This window comes from Phascolarctos cinereus, unplaced genomic scaffold (genome assembly GCF_003287225.1).
Source record: "Phascolarctos cinereus isolate Bilbo 61053 unplaced genomic scaffold, phaCin_HiC Scaffold_2;HRSCAF=192, whole genome shotgun sequence".
Taxonomy (NCBI): domain Eukaryota; kingdom Metazoa; phylum Chordata; class Mammalia; order Diprotodontia; family Phascolarctidae; genus Phascolarctos; species Phascolarctos cinereus.
The window spans coordinates 393,798,799-393,818,607 of NW_027555625.1; the positions used below are offsets into that span (position 1 = coordinate 393,798,799).

General features: G+C 43.5%; 1 protein-coding gene across 2 annotated transcripts; it reads left to right on the forward strand.

Annotated features, from left to right (window-relative positions):
- The first annotated feature begins 10,297 nt into the window (after positions 1-10,297).
- On the forward strand, positions 10,298-19,150 carry FABP6 (fatty acid binding protein 6). 2 transcript variants are annotated; one of them, XM_020992384.1, is made up of 4 exons: positions 10,298-10,404; positions 14,135-14,310; positions 14,978-15,067; positions 19,052-19,150. In XM_020992384.1, the coding sequence occupies exons 1-4, from the start codon at positions 10,338-10,340 to the stop codon at positions 19,103-19,105; spliced, it is 387 nt and encodes a 128-aa protein (XP_020848043.1). In that variant the 5' UTR covers positions 10,298-10,337; the 3' UTR covers positions 19,106-19,150. The 2 variants fall into 2 exon arrangements, with proteins under 2 accessions (XP_020848043.1, XP_020848042.1); XM_020992383.1 differs by lacking the exon at positions 19,052-19,150 and having other exon boundaries at positions 14,978-15,208.
- Positions 19,151-19,809: the final 659 nt, after the last annotated feature.

Consider the following 19,809-nt stretch of genomic DNA (forward strand, 5'->3'; position numbering starts at 1 on the left):
AAAAGCAATGGGAGGATTGATTTGATTACTTTTCTCCAGTTATGGCTGGAAAGGATGTGGGGAAATGTACAGGCCAGAAAAGATGGCGAGATGTCCCTGGGGTATGGAAGAATGGATGGGATGTGAAGCATGGTCTAGGTCCAGCTAGATGTAGTGGGTTAGATGAGTTTGCACTTATTCAGGACCGCTCAGTAGCAAGGTGGGAATTCCAAAATGGAGTGGATAAACTTTCTCTGTAAAGTGAGGTTTTATCCCAGAGATTTGTGCACATCTCTGGTGAGTGAGTGAGTGAGTGAGTGAGTGAATGTGTGTGTGTGTGTGTGTGTGTGTGTAGAGGGTGGGATAGAGGAACCATAGGCTAAGGTGATGGATATGGATGACAGAATGGAATGACTGGAATTTCCGTTTGGATGGTAAGGAAGTTAGTTTGGTCAGTCTATGAAAAGACAATTATTAAGAGCCTTCTTGGTGAAAGATAACAAGCCAGGAGAGGCCCGAGGAAAACATGTATCTCACAATACTTCTAGTTCACTCATGTGACATATTCCTAAGACCCACGAAACCCTGACTTCCAGGTTTTGATTCTCTTTTGCTAGTTAAAGCATGCCCTGAAAGTTTTAATTCTTTCTACTCTGCAAGAGTGACTGGTACCTATACTTTAACCGGCCTCTCCCAAGCCACCACATAGAGGATATGTGTGAATTTTCCTCTATTAGAATGTAAACTCTTTGAAGACAGGGCTAGTCTTTGTTTTATTTTTTTTTTAATATGCTAGGGCTTAGAACAAAACTTTGCACATAATATTTGCTTAAGTTTTTTCATTTCTTCATTCATTTGCCCAGCCCAAGTTTAGAGCCTAACCTCCAGAAGCTAGAACTAATCTGTTTTAGAGAAGCACAGCTGTTTTGATCTTCATCAAGAAAAACAAAACCAAAAACAAACTTAGGTTTAATCTTAGATCTTAGATGCCATTTACTCTAACCTTTTCATTTTACTGAGAGGCAAAAAGATTAAGTGACTTACCCAGGGTCACATAGCTTATCAATGGCAGAACCAGTATTGGAACTGAATTCTACTCTTTTTTTTTTTAGGCAATTGGGGTTAAGTGACTTGCCCAGGGTCACACACCTAGTAAGTATCAAGTGTCTGAGGCTGGATTTGAACGCAGGTCCTCCTGACTTCAGGGCCAGTGCTCTATCCACTGCGCCGCCTAGCTGCCCCTGAATTCTACTCTTAACCTGGAACTAACTAAAGCACACAGCATGCCAGTGATTTGCCCAAAGTGACACAAAGAATACATGGCAGAGCCAGGACTTGAACCAGCTTCCTGACTCCTAGGTCACTGCTCCTTCCTCTACACCACACTGACCTTGGGTACTAGTGTACCTATCAATTACAACTGCCCCATAAAATAATAGGTAAATAGGAAAGGTTAAGTTCATTTACCTGGCTACTGAAATTCTGTGGGAGGGGAGAAGGGAGTGGGAAGGGGTGGCATAAGGAGACCCTTCCAATTCTCCAAAAGCAGAGAAAGAATACCACTGAGTTATCATTGGTACCTGAGGCCCTCAGGAAGCCTCTCCACACCCACTTTAACTTTGAACTTCAGAGTACCAGCTGAAAAGAAAATAGCTTTGGCCTTCAACTCAATTCCAATTAATAATGAAGGAAAAAAAAGGAAGAAGTTGGGAAATGGAAGAGGAGTGTGTGTGGAATCTAGCCATGGCTTCTATTATTGTCCATCATTCTGCTTTTCATGCAGACTCCTAGAGCCTGTTCCAGGAGATTCAAGTCATATCAGATATTTATTTAGCACCCACTAAGGCAGGCATTCTTGACCTTTTTTTTTTAAATGTCATGGATTTGTTTGCAGTGTGGTGACACTTATGGACCCCTTCAGTCAGTCAACTAGTGGTCAACTAACTTTTAAGTCCCTACTAAGTGCCAGGTACTGTGCTAAGCACTGGGTATACATGTGGCAAGAACAGCCAGGCCAGTGTTGTTAGATTGTAGAGTATGTAGAGAGGACCAAAGCGCAAAGAGACTGGAAAGGTTGGACAGGCGGCAGGTTATGGAGGGCTTTAAAGGCCAAATAAGGCATTTTACATTTGATCCTAGAGATAATAGGGAGTCACTGGAATTGATGACATGGATGGACCTGTGCTTTAGGAAAATCACTTTGACGGTTGAATGGAGAATGGATTGGATAGATAGAGATTTGAAGGAGGAAAACTAGTTACAAGGCTTTTGTAATAGTTCAGGTATAAGGTGATGAGGGCCTGCACCAGGCTATGTGAATGGAGTGAAGGAGAGATGTTTTGAAGGCAGAAAAGATAAGAAGAGACAATAACATGACAATAGATTATATGTGTGAAGTGAGTGTGAGTCAAGGATGAAATAACAACAGCCTGGGTGACTGGGAGGATGATAGTGTCCTCGTCCATAAGAGGGAAATGTGGAAGAGAGGAGGGTTTGGTGGAGGTGGTGAGGAAGATAATAAATTGTGTTTTGAACATTTTGAGTTTGAGATGCCTATGTGACATCCAGTTCAAGATGTCTGAAGGGCAGTGCTGTAGAATTAGAACTCAGTATAGAGGTGAGGTCTGGATACATAGACTTGAAAATTATCTGCAGAAATGAGAACTGAACCTAGGTGAGCTCATGAGATCACCAAGCAAAATGCTTTAGAGGGAGAAGAGAAGGAGTCCTAGGATAAAGTCTTCTTTTTTTTTCATATAAATTTATTTTTAGTTTTCAACATTTACTTCCACACGATTTTGAGTTCCAAATTTTCACCCCATCTCACCCCTCCCTCCACCCCAAGATGGCATGCATTCTGAATACCCCTTCCCCTCTTCTGCCCTCTCTTCTATCTCTCTCCCTCTTCTCTTATCCCCTTCCCCTTCTATTTTCCTGTAGGGCAGGACAGACTTTTGTACCCCATTTCCTGTATTTCTTATTTCCCAGTTGCATGTGAAAACTTTTTTTTTAAACCTCTGTTTTTAAAACTTTGGGTTCCAAATTTTCTCCCTTCCTCCCTCCCCACCCACCCTTATTGAAAAGGTAAGCAACTCAATACAGGTTATACATGTGCAGTTATGTAAAACACTTCCATAGTAGACGTGTTGTGAAAAACTAACTCTATTTCCCTTAATCCTATCCTGCCCTCCCATTTATTCTGTTCTTTCTTTTGACCCTATCCCTCTTCAGAAGTATTCTGATTACCCCATTCCCAATCTGCTCTCCTCTCTATCATCCCCCTGATCTCTTGTCCCTTTCCCCCTCCATTTTCCTACAGAGTAAGATAGATTTCCATACCCAATTGAATGTGTATGTTATTCCCTCCTTAAGCCAAATCCTATGAGAATAAGATTCATTCATTCCCTCTCACCCTCCCCCATTTCCCCTCCACTGTAAGACTCTTTTCTTTTCTGTTTTTTTGTGAGATAATTTACCCTGTTCTACCTCTCCCTTTCTTCTTCTCCTAGTATAATCTCTCTCATCCCTTAATTTTATTCTCCAGATATGACCCCTTAATCTTCAACTCACCCTGTGCCCTCTACTACTATACTATCTATCTATCTATGTATCTATCTATCTATCTATCTATCTATACATACATATAATTTTTCCCCTCCAACTACCCTAATACTGACAAAGGTCTCATGAGTTATAAATATCATCTTTCCATGCAGGAATGTAAACAGTTCAACTTAATAAGTCTCTTATGATTTCTCTTTCCTGTTTACCTCTTCATGTTCCACTTGAGTCTTGTATTTGAAAGTCAAATTTTCTATTCAGCTCTGGTCTTTTCATCAGGAATGCTTGAAAGTCCTCTATTTCACTGAATGACCATTTTTTCCCCTGAAGGATTATACTCAGTTTTGCTGGGTAGGTGATTCTTGGTTGTAATCCTATCTCCTTTGCCCTCCGGAATATTATATTCCATGCCCTGAGGTCCTTTAATGTAGAAGCTGCTAAATCTTGTGTTATCCTGATTGTGTTTCCACAATACTTGAATTGTTTCTTTCTGGCAGCTTGTAATTTTTCTCTTGACCTGGGAACTCTGGAATTTGGCTATAATATTCCTAGGAGTTTTCCTTTGGGGATCTCTTTCAGGAGGAGATCTGTGGATTCTTTCAATTTCTATTTTGCCCTCTGGTTCTAAAATATCAGGGCAGTTTTCCTTGATAATTTCTTGAAAGATGATGTCTAGGCTCTTTTTTTGATCATGGCTTTCAGATAGTCCAATAATTTTTAAATTCTCTCTCCTGGATCTATTTTCCAGGTCAGTTGTTTTTCCAATGAGATATTTCACATTCTTTTCTAATTTTTCATTCTTTGGATTTGTTTTACAGTGTCTTGATTTCTCATAAAGTCACTAGCTTCCAATTGCTCTATTCTAATTTTTAAGGAAGTATTTTCTTCAGTAAGCTTTTGGACTTCCTTTTCCATTTGGCCAATTTTTCTTTTTAGGGCATTCTTCTCCTCATTGGCTTTTTGGACCTCTTTTGCCATTTGGGTTAGGCTATTTTTTAAGGTGTTATTTTCTTCAGTATTTTTTGGGTCTCCTTTAGCAAGCTGTTGACTTGTTTTTCATGATTTTCTTGCATCGCTCTCATTTCTCTTCCCAGTTTTTCCTACTTCTCTTACTTGCTTCTCAAAATCCCTTTTGAGCTCTTCCAAGGCCTGGGACTGATTCATATTTTTCTTGGAGGCTTTGGATGTAGGAGCTTTGACTTTGTTGTCTTCTTCTGGTTGTATATTTTGATCTTCTTTTCACCAAAGTAAGATTAAGTCTGACTCTTTTTGCGCTGCTTGCTCATGATCCCAGCCAATTACTTGAGTTTTAAATTCTTTGTTAAGGTAGGAGTCTGCTTCCAACGTGGAGAGTGTACTGTCCCAAGCTTCAGGGGTTTGTGTACCTGTTTTCAGAGATACTTGTAGGGACCTGTAAATTTTCAGTTCTTGCAAGGTGGTATGATAAGGGGCGAGGTGTTTACTCCTTTCCTGGCCTGTGCTCTGGTCTATTAGTGACCACAGTGCTCCTTTCTGTCCTGGAACTGTGAAGGTTTCCTCTCCACTGCCACTATAAGCTCCACCACGCCAGCGCTCCTCATCGCCCAGAACCATGACCCAGATCCAAGCATGGACAAAGCAAGAGATTCCTGCCTCAGCACTGGCAAAGAGATCCCTGCAATCTTCCTCTGATCAGCCACTCGATTCCCCCTCAGTCTGTGGGCCGAAAGCTCAGGATGCAACCACCATCCCGGCGCTCTGCACTCTGGAGCTGGCTCTGACCTAGCTCCTCTCTCAGCACGGAAGAAACAGACTTTCCCACTGACCGTCTAAGTTGTCTTTGGTGTTTGTGGGTTGAGAGGTCTGGAAGCTGCCACAGCTGCCTGAGATTCAGTCCTCTGAGGTCTGCTCCAGGTTCACTGTGGCCTGCGGGCCCACGCCACACTGTGTTCGTCTCCCTGCCCAGCTCGATATACCTTTCTGATCAACCATCCAGGTTGTCCTGGGCTGGAAATTTGCTTCACTCTGTCTTTTTGTGGGTTCTGCTGCTTCAGGATTTGTTTAGAGCCATTTTTACAGGTATTTGGAGGGGTTTGGTAGAGAGCTCAAGTAAGTCACTGCTGTCACTCCACCATCTTGGATCCGCCCCCACGATAAAGTCTTAGATAACATCCGTGATTAATAGTCTTGGCCTAGGTGAAGATCCAGCAATGCAGACAAGGAAGGGGTGTTCAGAGATATAAGAAGGGAACCAGGAGATAGCAGGAATATGAAAACCTATAGAAGCAAGATAATACAGGAGAAGAAGGGGATCAGTAGTGTTAAAGGTTGCAGAGAGGTCCAATAGGATAAATATTGAGAGAAGACCATTTGATCTGGCAATATAGAGATGGCTGGTAGTGCTGGAGAGAGCAGTTTCAGTGGCATGATGAGGTCAAGTGAGGTTGCAGAAGGTTTAGTGGAGGGTGGCAGGAGACAAAGTAGAGGAACTCCAAGGGTACACAGTTTTCTAAGAGGGTTTAGTCAAGAATGAAGGCCAGAATAGAAGGGGCTGGATTTGGGGTCAGAGCACTTGACTCCATAATCCCAGCAATGCTGGTTCCCACCGATGATCATTTTGGTCCTCCGTTTCTTCATCTGTAAAATGAAGGAGATAATCCTATCTTTGGCAAGCTTTGATACTAATTATAGTAACTGACATTTAACGCCCTTTGTTGTTGTTGTCTTTTTTCAGTTGTGTCCAACTCTTCATGGACTCGTTTGGGGTTTTCTCGGTAAAGACCCTGGAGGGGTTTGCCATTTCCTTCTCCAGTTCATTTTACAGATGAGGAAACTGAGGCAAGCAAGGCTAACACAGCAAGTAAATGTCTGAGGCCAGATTTGAATTCAAGATGAGTCTTCTTGATTCCAGGCCTGGCACTGTGGCATCTAGCTGCCCATTAAGCCACTTCAGGGCTTGCAAAGAAAGCCACTGTTAGCTTCTCAGTGCCCTCTGCCAACTTTCTAAGACCATAGATTACAGATCAGTGCCTGATCTATTATGGTAGAGGAAGGCCTCCGGCTGGTAGTTCCCAAAACCATTTACTTCCCAATACCACTGCTTATTTATTCAGAACCTATTGGGGCAGCTAAGTTGCAAAGTGGATAGAGCACCAGTCCTGGAGTCAAGAGGACCTGGATTCTAATCTGGCCTCAGACACTAGCTCTGTGACCCTGGGTGAGCTATTTAACCCCAATTGCCTCCAAAAAAAAAAAGAAAGAAAAAAGAAAAAGAAGCTACTATGTGCAGCCTATTACGTGAGAGGCAGCATGGTGTAATGGATGAAGAACAGGCCTTTGAGTCAGGAAAACTTGATTTCAAGTCCCCACTCTGATGTGTGACCCTGGGAAAATTCAAATCATCATCATCATCATCATCATCATGATAGATAACATTTGTATATCACTTTAAAATATGCAAAGCACTTTGCAAATTTGATTTTCCCAGCAACTATGGGAGGGAGGTGCCATTATAATCCTCATTTGACATATGAGGAAATTCAGGCAGGCAGGGGTTAAGTGATATGCCCAGGGTCACACGGCTGGGAGTGTCTGAGGCTGGATTTGAACTCAGGTCTTCTTGACTCCAGGTTCAGCACTCTGTCTACTCTTGACAACTACACGAATATTTTGGGTAACTCTATAAGACTTTAAATTAGAGACAAGGTTAATTGATGCTACTTGCACTGGTGAAGGGAGTTCCCTCACTGTGGAGTTCTCTCTATGCTAGAGAAATCACAAGTACAGATACTGTCCCTAAAACATGACAGGCTCCGTGCAGGGTAGTGGGGATACCAAAAGAAAACCAAGAGCTTCAAGAGGCTTACATTCTACTGGGGGTGAGTGAGTTGGGAACATCATGAATCCAGACAAAACTGTGTAAAACATGTACTGTGCAAAGTCATTTTTGGAGCTGCACCAACAATTGGGAACAGCAAGAAAGGCTTCCTGTAGCTGAGCCTACCCGAGCAAAGCCTTGAAGTGAGGAGACCAGTGAGGAGGTTATTACTGTAGTCTTGAGAGAGACTGCCCTGAACACAGGAGGTCCCTAGGTGAGCAAAAACAATGGAATGACTAAACATTGTGGAGGTAAAATCGACGGGATTTCCAAACTGATTTGGATATGGAATGGATTGGGATGGAGATGGAGAGTGAAAATGGGAGGGTGACTCTGAAGCTGTTCACCCAGACGATTGGATGGTAACTACCATCTGGCAGTGTTCTCAAGAGAAACAAGGAAATTAGGAATAGGGATGAATTTAGAGGGAAAGATGAGTTCTGTTATTGGTATGGGCAAAAAAAGAGTTTGCAAAGCACTTTATGTATATTGGTTCATTTGATCCTTACATCTCTCTGAAATAAGTACTGTGAGCATTATTACAATTTGGAAGAAGAGAAAATGGAGCATCAGAGTGGGTATGAGGTGTCTATTGTTATAGAGGTAACATTGGAGACGGGATTTGAACCCTTCTCTTTCCTGATTTCAGGCCCACTGTTTTTTCTACTATACCTCTCTCTCTCTCTCTCTCTCTCTCTCTCTCTCTCTCTCTCTCTCTCTCTCTCTCTCTCTCACTGTACTTGATTTTACATTCAACTCCAGAGGAGATGCTACAATTTCCCTCCTCTGTTATTTCTGTCCATTTAACAATATTAAATGTCAGGAAATCCTACTTACTGTCTGACTGACATCCCCACCATTATAGTTAAACTTGGTACACCTACACAGGTGTATAACAGCACAGTCCCTCTTGGTGGTCTGTCCGTTATAAAGAGTTCCCTATATTGGTTTTCTCAGCACAAAGTTTTCATGGTTGGGAGCCTGAAGAAAGTGGCAAAGATGTTAGTTAAGAAAATCCCTGGGAACCAGCGAATGAGTGGGAGGCAAGCTGTTTGCCAGGGCTTTTATCAACTTTTTGTCAATGGGAAGTCGTTCTTCCTCTACTCAACCCTGGGGAGCCCATGTTTGGAGTTTGGAATTCACTTCTAGACATCACATTTTAAGAAGGATGCTAATGGGCTGAAGCATAACCAGGATGATAAGGAGGCTCCATCACGGTTGATGGAACTGGGGGGATTTAGCCTCAAAAAGAAAAAGTTTTAGAGAAATGATAGTTGTGTTCAAACATCTGGAGGATTGTTGTACGGAAGTAGGTTTAAATTTACCCAGTGTTGTGCCAGAGATTAGGAAGAATGAGACAAATGTGTGGAAGCTACAGGAAGGCTAATTTTGGCTCAATGTGAAGAAAGATGAAAAAAAAAACTATTAGAATTGTCCCACAATGAGGCTCCCTCATGAGATAATGAGATCCACTTCACTGAGAATGTTCAACAGAGACTGGTTAAGCATCTGTTAGGGGATGGGAATTTAGACTTCCCATAGTTGGAGGAGACCTTAGAGATTCTACAATGGAGCTCTAATTACTTATACAGACTCCTCCTGTAGGGGAGAAAAACTACCAAGGATTTTTATCAGTATTAATAATAACATCTTGCATTTGTGGAATGCTTGATTCTCATTTGATCTTTACAGTGACCCAGTTTTGGAGTTGGGCTTATTTATTTTTTAGCTGAGAGGTGTGATTTCAATGAGTAGGGAACTCCCCATGAGAAAACTCCTACCAATGCTGACCTGCTAATCAGCAAATGTTCCACAGCTCAATGTTATCAAGAATTGCCTGTCATCTCAGAGAGGATAAATTTTTGTTTAGGGTAACAAAGTCAGTATGTGTCAGAGATAGGACTTGGAATTCAAGCCTTTTTTTACCCTAACATTGACTCTCTATTCAATACTACAGGATGCTATCATTTTAGGATTAACCAAATTTTATCTTAATTTTTTAAATTTGCATATTTTAAAAATTATACATAAAAGCAATTTTTAATATTCAGTTTTTAATATTTTGAGTTCCAAATTCTTTCCCACCCTACTTCCCCTCTACTACTCCTTGAAAAGACAAGCAATTTGATATAGATTCTACACATTGAGTCATGCAAAACATATTTCCATATTAGCCAAAAGAAAAAAGACCCCCCCCAAAAAATTAAGAAAAATCAATAAAAAAATTATGCTCTGATCTGAATTTAGGCTCCATCAGTTCTTTCTCTGGAGATGGATAATATTTTTCATCATAAGTCCTTTGGAAATTAGCCACAGTTGAATGTTTTTTGTTTCTTTTCTTTTTTCACTTTTTAAAGATGATGAAACCAAAGCCCAGAGAAGCACCATGGGCCCATGACCCGTACAACTTGCCTCAGCTCAAGGTGGGCATGCCAGAGCCAGGACTAGAATCCTCCACTAGTGTTGATAGTTGCTTGGTTTTATTTTTGTTCAGTTGTTTTTCAGTTGTATCCAACACATTCAATAGAATGTAGACTCCTTGAGACAGGGACTCTTGTTTTTTGTCTTTGTATCTCCAGTATCTAGCAAAGTACCTGCAACACAGTAGACATTTCACAAATGGTTGACGATCGACACTGATCCCCATCGAATTCATTAAAACAAAGGAAGGTCTTGGATCTTCCAAGGCCAAGGAAGAGCAGTGGGAATTCCGCCAAACTTTAGGTTCAACAACCCCAGGGTTGAGGACAGCTTCCTTCCTTCTTTTGATTGGCCCCTCATAAAATCCTGAGGGTAGGGTGGGGAACAGTGGGGTGACTTGGGGGCTGGGCAGAGGCTTCATGGAGAGCTTATAAACCTCTAGTGAGGAGCCTCTTCATCGAGTCTCCTCCTAAGGTGTGAGGTTGCTTTCTTCCTTCCGTCCACCCGACTTCCCTTCAGCATGAGCTTCACTGGCAAATACGAAGTTGAGAGTGAAAAGAACTATGAAGAGTTCCTGAAAGCTTTGGGTGAGTAGGCTTGTCAGATGCTTTTTCTGATAAAGTCCTGGGGCTGGGGAGTAACAATTGCCCTATGCCTAGTTTGTAGAGGCACTTGGTATTAACTGCTTTTGCACACTTGCATTTTGTAGCTAACCTGGGATCTAGGCAAGGCAGCCACTACCCATTTAATTGATAGATAGATTGAGGCAGCAGAAAGAGAACCTGGGGAAGTTAATAGAGAGCTAACCCTAGATTCAGGAAGACTTAGATTTCAGGTCTCTGTCGTGCTGTATATTGTCTACGTGACCCTGGGCACTGAATCTGTCAGTATCCTTAGGTAAATTTTTAAGATTGAAAAGTACAGTTGAAATCATAGATATGGGCCAGGGTGGGAAATGGGATGAATTAGCAGTGTAATTGGGACTAAAACTCTGGTCTCCTGAATGAACTCGGGTACTCTTTCCTGTATACTACACCTGGGATCCCGTTCTGTCTCAGTTACTGAAGAGGAACTTAGACAGATGTTCCCAAACTTTCCCTGTTTACAGGCACTTAGTGTCAGTAATTTTTTTTTCCACAGTACCCTCAGGCCAAAAGAAATACCAGCCATTTCCCTTATTAAGTAGTTAAGTCCAAATAACTTAATAAGTATTTATACCTTAACTATTTAGTAGAGGCTTAAAAAATATTTATAAAATGAAAGAAAAAAGAATATTCCAAATCCATTCTTAAATTACCACAATTAATTACTCACGGGATGTGTGTGCCCTTTGGGTACTGCACAGCTTCTCAAGCCTTGCAATCATGTGGGGCACTGACTGACACCCTCATTTTTTCTTCCACATTGGTTTTCATGTAGTACTTACTTTTTAATCGTAGTAACCGTCAAAATCCATAGAGGCAGCTAGTTGCTAAATGATAGATCACTGGGCCTGGAGTCAGGAAAACCTGAGCTCAAAATCTTGCCTCAGATACTTCCTAGCTGTGTGACTCTGAGCAAGTCTCTCAACCCTGTTTGCCTCAGTTTCCTCATCTGTCAAATGAACTGAAGAAGGAAATGGCAAAACTCTCCAGTATCTTTGTCAAGAAAACTCCAAATGGGGTCACCAAGAATCGGACACAACCGAAAAATGCCTGAACAGTAAGATAACCAAAATCCGTCTTCACACAAGTGGGTGATCGTGAATGGAAATAGGGTTTGCTGAGCTTTAGCATTTAGCAGAGGACATTCATCCGCTGTGCTTCCCTTGAGATTAAACATCCCCAGTCCAGTGACTGCAGGACACCAATCCCACCTTCCAAGTGTTTATTAAGCACAACAGGTAAAGTGCTATGGAGAAGCACAGAAAGTTTCCTGTAGGTAGCCTGGGGAGGTCTTTGAGGCCCTGCCGGAATGCCGATTTTGCTTCTGGAAGGAAGGCTGGATGAGGCAGGAATGCTGATGGAACCTCTGCCCTCTGTCCTACGTCCTACCTGCTTTTCATGCCATAGGGTGAGGGGTTTTGTCCGGTGGGACAGCAGCCAATGTGAGAAGGAACCAGAGCAGGCGTTGAGGGACCTGGGCTCCACCCTTGAGTTAGTTAGCTGTGGATCTCTAGGTAATTCCCTTGACCTTTCTGGGCCAAAGTTTCTATTCTACCTTACAGGGTGAGGAAGCAGATATGAAAATTCTATGAAAAGCTAAAAGCCCTCCCCAAATCTGAGGTGGTATTAATGTGGTTTTTTGTGGTGAGTCAGTGCTCGGTAACCAGAGAGACTGCTAAAGGGACGTTGGAACGTTTGCCCCCTACTCTGGGGAGCAAGTGATGCTGTGGGGATTTTTACTCCAGGGAGTTAGCTAATAGGCAAGTTAGCCTTGGCCTCCAAACCTGTTAAAAGACCTTAGCTTAAAAAGGCCAAGGTCTCCCACTGCATCCAGGGCCATCTCCAGACATCCTGATTAATATCTAGCCATTGGACCCAGATGGCTGTGGAGGAGAAAGTAAGGCTGGTGACTTTGCACAGCCCTCCCTCACTTCAATCCAATTCACTTGCATGTCGTGGCATCACCTTCCTGATGTCATGGTCCTCTTCAAGAAGGAAGGACAAACAGCCTAACACTGTCCCTTCCAAGTCAACATATCAGCCAGCATCTACTAAGTAAGCTCTGGGCTAAGCACTGGGCATTCAGAGAAAGAGAAGAACAGGGGCTCACGCTTGGATGGGGGAGACCACACGTACAAGCAAGAGGCATGACAGATTAAGCTGGAAGCAATCGTAACAGGCACTTAGCATTTGTTGAATGAAATCAAACTGTCCACAGGAATCACAGGAGACCAGACAGTGTGGGTCACAGGACAACAAACCTCTTCCCTTCTCTGACCATTAGTTTCCCCATCTATAACATGGAGGGGTTCGCCTGGATCAGGGGTGTCAAACTCAAGCAGAAATGGGGGCCACCTATTGACTTAGAAAAACACAAATCAATGTCATCTATATTGTACTGCATTTTTATTTATTTTGTTAAACATTTCCCACTTACATTTTAATCTGGTTCTGGCACACTCAGGAGTTTTGCAGGCCCCAAGTTTGAAGGTTAGATGACCTCTATGCTGTCTTCAGGCTTTACAAGTCTGGTGCCTTGACTGCGTCTTTCCTTCCATTGGGGTATGGGGGGGGGGAGGAAGCCTGGTTTGTAGAGAGCTTTTATTTCACCTTAGGAGGGCATTCAATCAACAAGCATTTATTAGGTCTTTACCATGTCCTGAGTACTGTGCTAAATGTTGGGAATTTGGGGGGTTTTCTTGGCAAGATACTGGAGTGGTTTGCTGTGTCCTCCCCCAGCTCATTTTACAGATGGGGAAACTCAGTAAACAGGGTTAAGGGACTTGCCCAGGGTCACACAGCTAGGAAGTGTCTGAGGGTAGATTTGAACTCAGGAACATGAGCCTTCCTGACTCCAGGCCCAGGGCTCTTTCCACTGTGCTCGTAACTGTCCAATGTTGGGAATACAAAGACAAAATGGAAAATGTTCCTGTCTTCGCGAACTTGCTTTTTGTTTGGCCAGATGGCAGGTACACATAAACACATACAAAACAAAGTGGGGTTTTGTGTGTGTGTGTGTGCGTGTGTATGTGTGTGTGTGTGTGTGTGTGTGTGTGTGCATGTGTGTGTGTGGTCTTTTATAGGGTGCTTGAACTAAATTTTGAAGGAAAGGATTCTAAGAATTTGGAGGTGAAGAGAGATTGCATTCCAGGCATGAGGGACAACCTGGGCAAGGCTGTGGAGACAGGACATGGAGTGTCTCATGTGAAGAACAGCAAGAAAGCTAATTTGACTGACTATGGAGCATATAGAAAGGAGCATAATCATCATCATCATAGCAACTAACATTTATATAGGGCTTACATTGTACCAGGCACTGTGCTAAACGCTTCACAATTATTTTATTGGATTCTCACAACAATCCTGTGAGGTAATTATTATTATTTTATTATCTTCCTTTTACAGATGTGGAAACTGAAGCAAACAGAGGTTAAGTGACTTGTCCAAGGTCACACAGCTAGTACGCCTCTGAGGTCCTGAGTCCAAATGTGACCTCAGACACTTACTAGCTGTGTGACTGTGGGCAAGTCTTAAGTGACTTATGGGGGTTAAGTCCCCAATTGCCTCAAAAAAGGAATCAAATGAGGAAACTTGCTGGGTTCTTAGGGAAAAGGAAAAACTTCTTTTCTTTCAGAGAATTGATTGTAAACAGCAAATGTGATATTTTTCTTAGGACTTCCCAGTGATGTCATTGAAAAATATAGGCACTTCAAGACAACCACTGAGGTGATTCAGGATGGGAATAACTTTACCTGGATCAATAACTACCCAGGAGGTCACACTGTGACAAACAAATTCACTCTTGGCCAGGAGGCTGAAATGGAGACCATGGGAGGCAAGAAGTTCAAGGTGAGGGACGACCTGTCCACGCCGGGTGCATCCTCCCTCTCATAGTGTAGGGAGCCCATCAGGGGCTGGTGTCCTTCCCACTGCCAGGGACACATACATTCTTATTTCCCTAATTCTCTGAAAGGCCAGCTTGCTCTGTTCCCTCTAGCCTCAGTCTCCGGGATAATTGAGTGGGTAGCACTGGGGCCTGGGGCATTAATTAAGCCTCCATGAATCCAAGCCAGAACATTATTGCTGACTGTGTCCCAGCTATTATTGGCTCTTATTCCCCGGGAAAGCAATATTTGGACAGTTTGGTGGCAAGGAGTGGGGGGTGGGGAATTTATCACTATCCCTTCTTCCCCCCAGTCTTGCTTCAGCATAGGGGTGGGGAACATGCGGCCTAGAGGCCGAAGATTCGCCACCCCTGCACCCCTGAGGCAAACGCTTGCTCACCTCTCCTTAGAGATGCTTAATATCTCTTTGTCTCCCTGAGTTCCCCTCCACCAGACTTCCCCCTAGAATTCACTCTCCTAGAGCGTCTTTTCCCACCCCGTGCTTGCTTCTCTCTTTATGGCCCCACCAGCAAGTCAACAATCACCTCCCACAGGGCTCTGATGTTGTTTCCAGTTTGGTTTGTACTTGAAGAAACTCAGTGATTTGGGGGCTGTGTTTGCTTTTATCTCAGGCCACAGTGAAGATGGAGGGGAACAAGATTGTGGCTACCTTCCCCAACTATCAGCAAACCTCAGAGATCGTCGGGGGAAAACTGGTGGAGGTGAGTCTGGGGTTCACCTCAAGAAATCCGTGGTGCTCCCTGAGCTTTTGGCAGAATTTGTATCAACTGACATGTCAGTGAATGAAGGGGCCCTTCTGAGGCAAAAATCTGGTACCCTTCCTGTTTGTTATCACAGGCTCTAGATCAGCAATTTTTAACCTTTTTGTGTATCGTGGACCACTTTGGCACTCTGATGAAGCCTACAGACTCCTCGGAATAATGTTTTTAAATGCATGAAACATAGGATTACAAAGAAAAACAATTTTCCTGAAAGACATCAAAATACATACATACATACATACATACATATATATATATATTTTTTTTCTTTTAAAAGTTAGTTGACTCTAGGCTATGAACTCCCAAGCTAGAAGGCACCACAGAGACTATCTAGTCCACTCCTTTGTTTTACAGATGAGGAAACTGAGGCCCAGGGAGGGAAAGTGAATCGTTCACAGTCACATAGGTAGTACCAGAAGCAAGATTTGAACCCAGAGAGCACTGGCCCTGAAGTCAGGAGGACCTGAGTTCAAATAAGGCCTTAGACCAAACACTTGACATTTACTAGCTGTGTGACCCTGGGCAAGTCACTTAACACCAATTGCCTAAAAAAAAAAAAAAGATTTGAACCCAGGACTTCTGACTCCAGAGCTAGTGCTCCTTCTGTCCTTTCTCTACCACTCCCCAAAGCCACACTGTCCTTTCTATTCTCTTTTTTAGGAATTCTCAGACAATTTCCCCCAGTCCTCCTTATAAGCAGGGAGAGTGAATAACAGATTACTGAAGGTGAAGCAGAAGGAGAAGCTTTCATTCTCTACCAGAAGGAGGCCTTCGGTTCTATTCCACTTTAGAGTGACTAAGCGTCTCTAGAATGCTTCCTGGTTTCTCCTACAAAGCTTTTTTTTTCATCACTCTCTCTTTTCTCTCATCTTTGTCTCTGCTCCTTGGATGTTATAGCTGAAAAAAAAATTACATCCATTCTTCGATGTTCCATGTTAAGAAATTCCTAGTGCAAACAGACACTTAACAAGCTATGTGACCCTGGGCGAGTCACTTCACCGTTTGCCTCAGTTTCCTCATCTATAAAAATAAGCTGGAGAAGGAAATGGCAAACCATGCCAGTATCTTTGCCAAGAAAATCCCAAATGAGGTCCTGAAGGGTCAGACATGATTGAAACGATACAACAACAGTGCAAGCTGGCCTAATTTGATATGCCTTGGGATGGGGAGCTTGGCCTGTGAAATGATCTCAATATGCCTGCAGACAGCAGGCCATGTTGCAAGTATGCATTTGGCCCTAGCTGGGTTCTCTTGAAGAGACTCCATGGTAATGGTTTACCTAGGTTCTTGGGGGGCGTCCAGGAAGGAAGGAGCTCCTGTTAGGCTGAAGATTCTAGCCTGACAGACATAGAAACAACAGTGCATTTGGTGTCCCAGGATTAGGTCTAAACCTCACTCTTCCATTTATCACCTTTGTGACTCTGGGCAGGTCGTGTGACCTCCTCTCTCTTGGCCTGCTGAGGGGGCTGGACATCTAAGAGGTTGATCCCCAAGATCCCTTCCACACCTAAATCCTAAACTTCCTCCAGTAGACTGTGGCAGAAGGCAATGCCATGATCCCACCAGTCTGAGAATCAGAGTCAGGGGTATGGAACTCATAGGACCACAGATCTGGTGCTAGAAGGGACCTCAGAAGCCGTCTCGTCTACTCTCTCTCCTCCTTTTTGCTGTCAGTCATTTTCCAGTCATGGCTGCCTCTTCATCACCCCATTTGTTTTTGGTTTTTTTGGGGGGGCAAAGATACTGGAGTGGTTTGCCATTTACTTTTCCGGCTCATTTAACAGATGAGGAAACTGAGGCAAATATGGTTGACTTGCCCACAGTCACATGGCTAGTAGGTATCTGGGGCCACATTTGAATTCATGAAGATGAATCTCCCCGAGTCCAGACCTGGTACTCTAGCCACTGTGCTGCCTAGCTGCCCTCTTCTCCCTTCATCTTACATAGGATAAAATTGGGTTCTATGGAGTATGGGTAACTTGTCTGAGGTAAGCCAGGTAGCAAGCACGAGAGACTGTGTTTGAACCCAGGTTCTCTGCTTCGAGAGCCATCCCTCTTTCCATTTTATGGGAAGCAGCATGCCACGATGGGCAGAGTGGTAAACTGGGAGTCAGGAATCCTGGGTTCAAATCTCTCCTCAGACCCTAGCTGTATGAGCCTGGTAAGTCTTTCAGCCACACATTCCTCAGCAATAAAACAGAGATAATAATATCTACCTCACAGGGTTATTGTGAGGATTATATGAGACAATATATGTAAACCACTTTGCAACCTAAAAGGTTATTTAAATGTTAGCTATTAGTATTGGCACTGGGTCTCCTCCTTAATCTTTTCCCTAGAAATCAGAACAATAAAGTGTCGGAGCTGGAAAGGCCCTTATAGCTCATCTAGTCTATTACCTTGGCTTTTTAAAAAAGGAGTCTTTGGCCCAGCAGAGGGAAGAGGCACGCCCACATTCAGCTCTTCTCACCAGGGCATCCTGGCCCCTGCAATTTATGGGACAGGTCTCAGAATTCCAGGGGCACACGAACCAGATTTGCCTGAGAGCATGCACTGAAAATCTCCAGGATTTGACCCTCCCAGGAAGCACCTATTTCCTGGGTCCTGGAGGCATCTAACAGAGTCCTTTATGATCTTAGGTCTCAGGGTTCAGGTATGCAGGGCCCGCTCCCACCTCCAAGCCTGGTTTGCTGTAGGAAACAGTCGAACAGCCGGGACTCTTAGCAGACATAGAAGGCAATCACTCCTGCAGGGGATGATAATGGCTCTTACATAGTATGACTCTCTCATTCAGTCATAGCTCTTTTTCTTTAGAGCTTTGCATTTTAAAAAGTGCTCTCTTTCCCAAATCCCTGCCAAGTAATATAAGCTGTGCAATAATTATCACTCTCTCTCTTTTTTTTTTTAACCTGGGCCTTAGATTTTCATCAGTGTAGGGAACCTTTTTCTGTAACTCGAGAGATGCCTGGAGACATTGAGAGGAAAAGTGACTGGCCCAGGATGGCACAGTCAGTATTGAGACTCTGGGGCATTTGTAGAGAAGCAAACTGAGGCTGAGGGAAAGGGACTTGTCCAAGTTCCCACAGCTAATAGGGTGGCAAGAGAACTTGAACTCAGGGCCCTGACCCTAGGCCTAGTCCTTCTACTTTTCTGTTTCTCTTAGAGGTCACAAAGACCTTCTGAGGCAGGTAGAGGATCTTGGATTTGGGACTGGAAGGGACATCTAGTTTTGGTCATTCCCATTTGAAAGTGAGGCCCAAAGAAGTGACTTACCAAAGGTCACAGAGCTCGACATTCATCCCGTACATGGCTTGGTTTGTATGTGTCTATACGCATCTCCTTCCCTCATTAGATTATAAGCTCCCAGAGGGGAAGGGTTGTCTTTGGCCACTTTTTGCATTCCTAGGACATAGTACCTGGTACATAGTAGGTGCTTAAGAAACAGTTATTGAGGGGCAGCTAGGTGGTGCGGTGTATAGAGCACCAGCACTGAAGTCAGGAGGACCTGAGTTCAAATCCACCCTCAGACCAAACACATGACACTAGCTATGTGACCCTGGGCAAGTCACTTAACCCCAATTGCCTAAAAAACAAACAAACAAAAATGGTTATTGAATTGAATTGATAAGCAGCCGAGACAGGATTTAGAACCTGGCCTCCAGTCTTTCCTAGTCTCATCTCCTCCCCCACCCTGTGCTTTCCCGCAGAGATTAGCTTCTGTTTATACTAACCCAATCTTCCATCTTTTGGCATTCAGTCTCACCCACTGGAATGTGGGCTTCTAGGGTGCAGAAGTCATGTTTTTGCTGTGTATGTGTATGTATATTCTCAACACTTAGCACTGTGCCTGGCATGTAGTAAATGCTTAAATGCTTGCCGACTTCACCTGTCTAACCTAACTTTGTCCTTGTTGTTTTTTTTTAGATTTCCACTAGTGGGGGTGTGATCTATGAAAGAATCAGCAAGAAGCTGTCTTAGGCAGCCCAAATCCTGGAACCCTCCTTGGGAAGAAAGCTTAAATAAAGCCAGTTTTAAACAGAAACTTCTCCAGTGTTTGGGAGTGTCTTGGTCTCGAGAAATCAGGAATTTTCGATGTTTTGAAACATGTTGTTTCTGGGGATTGGGGTTGGACAAGAAGAGGGTCTTGGGTTTCTGTAGATTGCATTATAGCGTTGGGACATCTGTCCTGGGACCTCAAAACTCTACAGTCTCCCAGGAAGGATTAAAAGGTAGAGGGAAGGGGGAGGAGGTGGAATCAGGCAGTAGGAGGAAAGTCCTCGTGTCCCAGTCTCATCCAGAATGGCACGGGTACCGCCATGTCTAATTCCACAATTAACACTGGTTTTGGTCAAGGCACCCATGTGGTTTGCATTTTAAAAAGTGTGTTCCTTTGGTGTCCCTTGCAAACAAGAATGAATTTATTAATGGGGAATGGGAGCCAGGGCAGATATACGCAATGAAGCAGAGAAGGGGGGTACTGTAGCCTCTGGGAGGGGAAGAGCGAGCAAGAAGCCAGAAGGGGACACAGGAAACAGGTGAGACACACACTCACAGGACCATAGATTTAGCACGAGAAGGGACCTTAGCCCATTTAGGAAGAGAGTGGGGCCCAGGGAGGCTAAGTATTTTTCATAAGATCCCACATTCGGCAGAAGCAGGATTTGAACCCTGACCCTTTGACT